This window comes from Austrofundulus limnaeus, unplaced genomic scaffold (assembly GCF_001266775.1).
Source record: "Austrofundulus limnaeus strain Quisiro unplaced genomic scaffold, Austrofundulus_limnaeus-1.0 Scaffold626, whole genome shotgun sequence".
In the NCBI taxonomy this organism is placed as follows: domain Eukaryota; kingdom Metazoa; phylum Chordata; class Actinopteri; order Cyprinodontiformes; family Rivulidae; genus Austrofundulus; species Austrofundulus limnaeus.
Genome location: NW_013953028.1, coordinates 179479 through 189189, shown reverse-complemented (window position 1 = coordinate 189189; position 9711 = coordinate 179479). Strand labels below are relative to the sequence as shown.

The 9711-nt window shown below is 42.4% G+C and overlaps 1 protein-coding gene across 7 annotated transcripts in view; it reads right to left on the bottom strand.

The window, feature by feature from the left end:
• Positions 1–9193, bottom strand: part of hcfc1a (host cell factor C1a) — a 26172-nt gene extending 16979 nt beyond the window's left edge. For 2 of the 7 annotated variants that reach the window (XM_014027230.1, XM_014027232.1), the window contains exons 1-17: positions 8487–8532; positions 7279–7479; positions 6609–6757; positions 5400–5560; positions 5099–5307; positions 4896–4980; positions 4558–4664; positions 4298–4477; positions 3973–4215; positions 3747–3895; positions 2443–2625; positions 2141–2362; positions 1681–1785; positions 1347–1563; positions 1062–1198; positions 841–988; positions 519–739 (exon numbers count right to left, since the gene is read on the bottom strand). In XM_014027230.1, coding sequence (XP_013882684.1) covers positions 519–739; positions 841–988; positions 1062–1198; positions 1347–1563; positions 1681–1785; positions 2141–2362; positions 2443–2625; positions 3747–3895; positions 3973–4215; positions 4298–4477; positions 4558–4664; positions 4896–4980; positions 5099–5307; positions 5400–5560; positions 6609–6757; positions 7279–7479; positions 8487–8517 — 2748 coding nt within the window. In that variant the 5' untranslated portion in view covers positions 8518–8532. Of the gene's footprint in view, positions 1–518; positions 740–840; positions 989–1061; positions 1199–1346; positions 1564–1680; positions 1786–2140; positions 2363–2442; positions 2626–3746; positions 3896–3972; positions 4216–4297; positions 4478–4557; positions 4665–4895; positions 4981–5098; positions 5308–5399; positions 5561–6608; positions 6758–7278; positions 7480–7684; positions 8011–8411; positions 8533–8631; positions 9001–9091 lie in introns of those variants that run through there. The other 5 variants (XM_014027236.1, XM_014027233.1, XM_014027234.1 and 2 more) reach the window with 5 other exon arrangements.
• Positions 9194–9711: the final 518 nt, after the last annotated feature.

The following is a 9711-nucleotide window of genomic DNA, read 5'->3' as shown; positions in this document are numbered from 1 at the left end:
ACATACATACATACATACATACATACATACATACACACACACACATCTTTGTACTAGGCTACATTTGTCTGCTATGTCCTGTTGAAGTGTGACATGATTTTTTTGTGTACAAACTAATACAGTATCAGAATTGTATACATTTACATTTCTCATCCAACCACAATTAAATTCACTCTATCTAGGAGGCACAATTTATTTGGATAGTATTTATTTTTTACAAGTTGGAATGAAAACAAGCAAAAATTAAATAACGTTAACGACTTTCTACTTCTTGTCTTTTTAAAAATGTAAGGAGTAGAAAGTACAGAGAATTGTGTGAAAATGTAAGTAAAAAGTACACTGAAAAATAATCACTCAAGTAAAGTACAGATGCGCAAAAATTCTACTTAAGTACAGTAACAAAAGTATTTGTACTTAGTTACTTTACAACTGTGAAACCAGTTTGTTGCATCTCTAAATATTTCAGTCATCATGACCTGTTTGGGATAGTAATATAAACACTGTTAACTGGGTCTTACCTGCACTGTCATAGTAGGTGAGGAAAGTGAGGCAGTAGAAGCCAGGCTCGTCTGGGCAGCTGACACGGTTATGGCAGTTGGGTTGATGACCTGGCTGGACAGCGTGGCGATGGTTCCCAGTGTGGTGATGGGAGTCACCAGAGAGGCGCTGGAGCTGTCTGCGGCCCCCCCTGCCAAGGCAGTGGACACGGTGCCAGTGACTGTACCGAGAGTGGTGACTCCTGGAGAAAATGAAAATAGAGAAATGAAAACAGAGAACACAACGCAAAGTGTAAAATACACAAGTCAATAAAAATAAACAAACTAAAACAGGTTATTTTACCAGTAGTCCCCTTCACAACCAGAGTGGTGACGGTGGGTTTAACAGCTGACACCGTTACTGGAGTAACAAGACGAACACCACCYACTGTGCTCATGGGCACAGTGCGCAGTATAGTGCCAGGCTGTCCGGGAGCACCCTTTAATACCACCTGGAAACAGGCCTTTCAATGTTAGTGCCTTTAGGTGCAACAGAAAACAACAACAGAAGAACAGTCACTGCACCTGTGTCAGTCCCTGCTGCCCGGCAGCCGTGGTGAGTTTGGGCACTGCAGTGATGATTTTACCAGGAGTTCCAGTAGTCATTACCTTTGTGGTAAGGATTGTAATGGGAGTTTTCATACCTGCACTGCTGGTTACACCTGAAAAGACAAAAATAAAAACATGTCTGAAATCTTTCCACACCAAATGTAGAAAAAAAAAGTCACTTTATGTAGATTGTTTAGTTCGCTTTGTTCAATCCCAGCACTCGTTTTGTCGTGGCATGTAATCAAACACTTTAGTGCAGACCTGTTGCTCCAGGTTGGGTCATGATAGCCGACATTGGGATGGTCTTAATGATGGTAGTGCCCTGCTTCGTAGTAGTAGGGGAGACCCCACTTATGTTGAGAATTGTGGGCTTATTTCCTGTGCCTCCTGCCTGGGACGTTGTGATGATTGTTGTGGGTTTTCCATCTGCAGAGGTCACCAGCTTCAGGATGGTGCCAGCTGGGAGGGGACCCTTAGTCTGAGAAGAAAAAAACACCCAATAAGCAAGGCATTCAGAAAACGCCACCTGGTGCCTGTCTCAGGAGTTTAAGGCTATCTCCTGTTTTATTTTCCTGAACTCATGCAGATAGCTGACCTGTATGATCTGTGTGAGAGGGTTAGTGGAAGCCTGGCCTGTGACAGCTGATGTCTGCACTGGCTTGGTTTGTACCACAGACATCATCTTGCCAAGGTTGGAGATCTGCCGACATAAGAGAGAGACTCAAGTTCACGAGTCGCTACAAAGCATCAGCACAGGGAGTTCAGTGGGGAAAGTAGACCATTGTGGCTTTGAGTCATTGCAGCCCTAACTGACCTACAGTCATGCAGATGACTAACATCATGCTTTGTTTTCTGATTCCTGCTCTCCAACAGCCACCATAGGCCAACCTATACATCCTCCCTTACTTAAGCTTATGTTGTCACTCTCTCATGACCCCAAAACAAGACACSCACACCAAGTGTGAAAATATATTTTACAATGTCTGTGACTGACTGCATGCATCTAGATGAGTACATTCAGAAAACAACATGGTAAATAGTTTGTATTTTCTTACCAGGGTGCCACTGCTGCCCATAGTGAGCGGACTCTTGACCAGGGTGATGGTCTTTGTGACTCCTCCCACTACAGTAGTCACCACCTGTGCCTGCTGAGCCACTGTGACGGCACCAGACTTGTGCACAGTGATGATGGGTCTGGTGGTGGTGGGAGAGGACGCGGTTGCTGTGCCCACCTGGGCCGCTGCTGTCTTCAACATCCGGGTGGCCGGGTTACTGACCTGCGAGCAAAAACTGGTCTCAGCAAAACGCACAGGCTGCACGCAGCATTGGGAACGAGGACGTTTGATTTGATGTGTACCATGACGGGAGAGGCCACTTTCACTGTGGTTGTGCCGGGGGAAACGGCRACTGTTTTGAGGATAGTGGCACCGGCAGGAACACCGAGGACAGTGCCTGCAGAAGAGGGYGGGATCTTCTGCGTCGCTGCAGCTGCAGCAGCTAAAGCTGCCATGCCACTCATCTGAGGACTACTTCCAATTGGCTGAAAATGGAAAAGTAAAGCGGTGTTGGATACATATCTGATGACAATATAAAAACACTTCACACCGACGCTTAGGGTTGGACTATATTGGCAAAAAWWWTTTTATCACAATTAATTGTGGTATTCAGCCGATAATTTGAGGATTAATCCCCTGGAGTCCCTGGACACCCTTATGTCCTAGTCACATGACCAATTTAGTGAGAAAGATTTGCTCYTCATAAAAATCTGTTCCAAACTGTGTCAAAATTACAGACTTCAGGCTATACATCAAATTTTAAAAAGGGACAAATATGCAAAATTCACTTTTTTCAGTTGCTTTTACTTACATTTGGGTCTGTACTGCTTCTAAAAACGGTCCAAGCACCAAAAAAAATGCACTCAGAGGAATTTTTACTATAAGTAAATGTATTTCTCTGTGTCTTGAAATGACCTGTTTTCAAACACCGCTACTTGTGATGTCACATGTCTCACTCCAGCCCACCCCAACCTGAGCCCAGCTCGTCTCCTGGTAACCCAAGCAGAGACTCCGCCCACTTCTCCACAGGACGGTTCTGCTGTTTTACAACAGTCATGGAGAACAGAGATGTGTGGATTAATTTTATTTTTGATGGCAATGTTCTAGCATTGTTAAAGAAAGTTTGTGTAAATAATTTCACCATGAACTACTTTGGAAAAATAGTACTTTCAGCTTAAAAGAAACCAAAAGTAAACTTCTGGCGGGGGGGCGGGGGGGGGAACAGAGCTAACGTAAACAACAGGTTGGGAGGGGGTTTCTATCTACTTATGCAAAGCAGCAGGTTTAGAAGAGAGCTGAAGAACAGGTAGAACTGAAAAGGTGAAATTTCATTATCTGCAGATGGATCCTAACTTGTTCTATGAYCCCCATATTAGGTCTCCTTTAAATTGTTTTTATAGACAAATAATTTAATTTTTTTTWAATGTTTGTCGTATTTAAAGCGGAGAGGAGCTCAGTCTGCCACGTGGCATTAATCGTATTAATCGTCAAGTGCCAAAAAATAATCGATTCATATTTTTCCTGACGATTAATTGCACACAATACGGTTATGCCCAACTCTACCGACGCTTTATCGTGATTACGTGTTGTGTGAGAACGCTCGTACCGATCCCTGGGTGTTTTGGGTAGGCACAACCATCCGAACACCTGGAGGAAGAGAGGTCACAGTGACGGGGGATTTCCCGGGCTGGCTGGGACGAACTGTGACAACAGATGCACCGGTGGCTGATTGTTGAGCTGCAACCTTTAAAACAGCTGCAAACATAACAAATCAAAACAATCAAGACTTTGTACTTTTAAAAACGAGGCCAAACATTCATTCATTAGAATACCTGTCTGTGGTAAACTCTGAGCAGAGGGTGCTGCAGCAGCAGGAGCAGGACTCTTTGGAGAGTTAATGGGCTGTGATGGGGTTGCGCTCGTGGCTGGGGAGGCTGCTGCTGGGGTTGCAGGAATGTCGTACTTCTGCAGCTGCAGCAAGTATGTGTCAGCCGTAGAAACTGCACCCCAGCTCACTTCCAGGGAGTTTGTGTTGGCACGGACTAGCTGTACCCTGGCAGGAGAGTGTGGCCGCTCTGAGGGATAAACAAAGGCAACATTAAAAACACTTTTAGGCTACTTAAACCTTTACTGTCACTCATGTAACAGAGGACACACCTGTTTCCAGGTACCAAAGGTCTTTACAACAGACTTGGTTATTCCATGCTTTACGATAACCGTCACGGCCACTCCATACATAGAGTCTGGAGTTGATGGCCACGGCACAGTGGCCAGCGCGGGCCCTGGGGATGTTGTCTTCGAGAGTATCCATCAACACTGTTTCCCAATACATGGAGTCTTAAAAAAAAACAGAACATAAAAGGTTAACATCGGAACAGACTGTTTGATCTTTTCCACTACAAAATCTGATGACAAACCAAGATTCAGGCACGCAAGAGTGTTTGTGCATTTCCACTCTTTCTCGTGTGTTGCCACTTTAACATCATCCATCACCAAAGGAACCCATCCTCCGAAAACATACATCCTGCAATGAGAGACGGGGGAAAGATATCAGTTAAAAATGCTGCAAAGCAAAATTTCAAATTTTTTATCACAGGTACTTATTTATTCATGTATAATACGACCATCATTTTTTGAGCTTAAAAAGCATTAAAAATCTAACCCCCCCCAAATGGATGATTTTTAGGGGTAAATTTCTAGTATTATACATGAATAAATACAGTATATTAACTGAGTGCATCTGAGGTCTTCTCACTTGTTTGTGATTGTAGTGGCAGAGTGAAGACTTCGTGGAAGTGGTGCTGTGCCCCCTACTGTTGGTTTGTTCCATGTCAGGGTATCTGAGGTTAAAAAACAAAAATCCAATGAAATCCAACACCTCACACCTGGTTTGGATTGTGTTTAAACAACTCATCTTGTCAATAACAGTCTTGGTGGTCGTTTACACAGTAAACCTACCAATATCGAGTGTCCATAGATCCCCGAGACGACAACCACTCATTCCTCCATAGATTATCAAACGAGATTTCCTGGATGTCTTCTCTGTGTACACCACAGCGGTGTGACTCTCACGAGGAGGTGGGAGAACTCCATATGTGATCGGAATATCCCATCCAACCACGCTGGAACCCGGACGAAGCTCGAGCGTGTACAAATCATTCAGGTATCTGAGAAATAACACAAAGAGTCGCACTAACGTAGCTGACGCAGCAAGAGCCTCAGCGTCTGAGGACYGTGCAGGCATAAAAAACATCCCTACCTGGGAATGTTGTTTTTTGGATCTTCGCTGTCATTGGCCAGTCCACCAAACAGGTAGCATTTGTTACCAACCAGTGAGAAGCTGTGACCGAGACGAGGACAAGGAGGGGGGCCATTTTTGGGATTTTTTGCTTTCAGTTTTTTCCATTCCCATCTGCTGGCCTGGTACAGAGACCATATTAAAAGAAGTGATTAGATTAAAGCAGAATCTAACAGCAACAAGAGTCTTTGCATCAAAACAGTGAAGTCTAGCCCCACTCTTCTGTGTAGTATTTATTTTGTGCCCTTTGCCTGTGTGTACAACTTCGTCTCAGATGTCAGTATTTATTTTGTAAACAGATCAAACTTTGTACAAAAACTCTCACCCTTCAAGTTCAGCCAATCAGGTGAAAGAAAAACTAAATAGCATTATTAGCTGTTGACTGCACTACCATTATTTGCTTTTTAGAAATATTTAATTTGTAACACTTAATGACAAACTTGCCACTCATTTAGCATGCTCACATGTGATGCTAAAATTACAGTGTTTCTATGGAGCTGAACAATTCTTCTAATATTATATCAACTATGAATAGAGATGCACTGATTGCTCAGCATGTACAGGTATTAGACTTCAGCAGTGAAGAACTGATCAGGCATTTAAATTGGCTTAACCTCTGTGCAATAATCTTGAGCGCAGATTTTCAGTCACAGTAACATGTCAATTCTTTTGTTTAGCAAAAACTAATATAAAATTCATTACCAACAGGTCAGTTTTCAAAAAATCTGTTAGCAGTAATATGTTCTCTTACCACTACAGAAAAATACCCAATGCAGTCAGGCTAGATAAACATCATTAGCCATAATAGTGCACAAAAAAACAGCTTTGACTAATCTTATAGAACAAAACATTTATTACAAACAGTATCAAACCCACTTCTATTTCACTTATCATAGAATACCTTATTCTGAAACTGTCTCTTTTAAGTAATGGGCATGTTTGTGTAGGTTTTAAGCCATCCGAGACAAAGCAAATTGTAAATGTTTACAAAACAAGGCAGCTGGGCTTCTTTCCATTGAAGAGGCTTCTCAAATGCAAAGTCTTCACAAAACAGAAAGTCTAGTTGGCTAATTTTAAAACTCTTAGTAGTCGTTAAGACAATACTATAGCTTGCTAATAATGTGCAAATTTGATGTTTACATTTGCAATAATATTTCACAACAAGGTTACCTGTAGTTCATAGAGATCGTTGCTGTATTTTCCATATTCCACCATTCCACCAAATACCAGCAACCTTGTTCCATCGCACACAAAACCATAGGCAGCACAACCAGGGGGAATATCACCACGGACCGCTGGGATAAACCACTGGTTTGTTGCTAAAAGTCAAAAATAAAACAAAGCTGCTGATTAATTTCCCACACGATCATAACAAATGTTCAACCTAAACAACGCTCCAATATCTGCATATTAGTAGCCATGAAAAATGATTTGTACAGTTCAGTTTTGATCATTAATAAAAGAGAGAAACAGATAACTTAAGCAGAGTTATTCTCCCTGAGGTTATGAACAGGAAACAGGCAGGGGGTGTGTGTTCAAACCAACAATCATCATCCATTTTATTTTAGCCCGCCTTTTTTAAACGTGTAACCAAACGCTGCACCAGCAGAGGGCGACAAATGTAACCAGACTCAGGTTTGTTTGGCCTACTTAGGCCTGCACAGCATTTAACTACAAATTACATTTCTATTACCCTTACGTGTTCTTAAAAAAATGCTGCACGTACTTTTTGAATAGTTTTTGTGAACATGTGAAAATATACTGACTTTCAACACTTTGGCGGCTGCAAGAGAAAAAAAAAAAAAACAACAGGCCATGCCCCACATGCCAGCTAACTTACCTGTGTTGTATACATGTAGCTCATCAACTATTCCTTCGTTTCCACCGCCAAAAACGACCATAAGCTCCTTTATGGCCACAGCTCTGTGTCCATGTCTTGGCCGGGGAACCGGACCGGACCACCCGAGGACCCTTTTCCATCGCGGCTGCAGAACCGACGCAGTGGTCCCGGTCACTGCGGAGCCAGGGGCAGACATGACTTCTGCCGGGTTGGAACACATAAAAAAATGAACATTTTAATCCCCTAAAGTTGTCGCACCACTTTTAATAACATTACTCTAATAAACGCGACAGCGGGATGGATCCAAGCGGAGCACCAAAAACACTTCAGCTGTTTTTGCGCTCAGAGCAGCGGCAGAGCTAAAGACATGCTAGCGACAAGCTTCAGTTTGAAAGATGTACTCAACCCGAAACAAGCGACGTGCAGCACCTTCCGAACCACGTCTATTTATATTTCTTCGTGAATGTTTGCAGGCATCCCGAGAAATGCATTATTCTTTCCCCTTTTCATTACGACGATCATCCAAGTTTCCTCCAAGTCAGTCCCTGGAAGCAGCCATCTCGCAACCAAACAAACCGCCGCTAAAGCTACAAGCCCGTCTGAAAAATGGCGGAAGCGAATTAAAAGGCTAAATACATAGGAACAAACCCACCGCACCGGCAAAGAAAAACAACACAATAACAAAAAACACCACGGGTTAAACGTTGACCAGGGAAGCAGGAGGACACGCATCTGCAACAACATTTCAACCTAAACTTTGAATARTTAGCGAGAGTCGGCTATTTTCATGCTTCTCGTATTGTAGCTAGCCAGATTAGCATTTTTGCTACCGATTTAACGCACTTAGAAATACTTAAAAAGTGACACAAAGCTTACAGAAACACACACATTATGCTATAAAACGTATTCCTCAAATCCCATCGAATTAATTGTCCAAATAAACAAACTATGTTTAGGCTGGAGTTGTAGCATCAAAATAAACTATTAGCTACGCTAGCTCCCACGGTTAGCCGCTTAGCCTAATTTATCTGTGCTAACAGCGTTAGCGTTGTAGCTCGCATCTGTCAAAGCGTCGCCAGATTTCACAATTAAATCCCACCTAACTTCAAGTAATTCTCGCGTGCATAATTTACCTGACACAAAATTAGTTGCGCCAAGGGCATTAAAACGTAGCTAAATGCAGTTAAAGAGCACAAACGCTGTGTTACTCTGTTTCATGCCGTCTCTGGAAGCAGCCATCTTTTCGACAATCGGCCTTTCAGCAGCTCCCACAAGAAAAATGGCCGGGCGGTTTGCGACAACAAAAACACAACAAACCGGAAAAAGGCACGAAGAAATCCAAGTTTTACTCACTTTATCCGATGCGGTAGATGCAAAAACACGGTTGTGTGCTCTTATCTTGTGTCAGTAATTCAAATTCATTCGGTTTGTAGAGAAGTATTTGCTCTCATGCCTGCCTGGAAGCTGCCATCTTCTTGACAACCAGAGGCGGAGGAAAATGGAAGAGAGTCACCCAAAGTAAACATGGCGACGCCGACCCGCTCGGTAAAAAATATCAGACTCTAACGCGCACACCGGGATTTTTATTTGACATTCTAAGTTGGTGAATAGTTTTATGCAAGCTGACACACTTTAATGAGCACTTAAAATCCGAATAATGTCAATCTTTGGCGCATTTTACCAAATTATTTCAAGTTTTGTTGCAGCGGGAGGGTTATTGTCCCTTACTAAAGATGGCGACATCCGTACCGAAAACCCCTTTTTATTTTTTACATTTTGAGTGACGCTTTATTTTATTCATCTCCACACCTACTTCATGACATCCGTGCATTCACAAAGGTGCTGAACGCGAAGAGCTAAACAATTAGCAGAAGTAGCGTTTTTATCATTTAAAGTTGACACACCCACGTATGCCGTTTGCGCGCCCTCCASACACACACGCACGCACGCACGCACGCCTCCTGCAAAACATTAAAAAAAACACTGATAGGCCCTGCTTCTGTTTGGCTGCTCACTCACTTTAGCTGAGCAGATAAAATGAAAACAGACCCATAACGGATGTATAGTATATTTAATAAATTAATTGCTACATATTATATTGTTTCAAATAAAATAAATAGTTTCAATGTAGGAGTTTAGTTTAAAAAAAATTGACGTAAACAAAATAACTATTGATTCATACCAGTTTTACACTTGGATCATCTATGAGAAATGATTTAGTTGGTTTGATCGAACCTTGAAAATAACGTCCTGATGCATCTCAGTAATCCAGGTAAAACATCAAAAAGAAAAAAATTGTATAGGTCTTCTGGACGGGTTCTTCTTTAATGAAACGTTCCGTCTCTCCTCCAAGAGACTTCTTCAGTCTGAGAGTTTCAGGCAAAATTCAGGCTTTTAAGCCCTGCCTCCATGTGACTGATACATCACATGGCT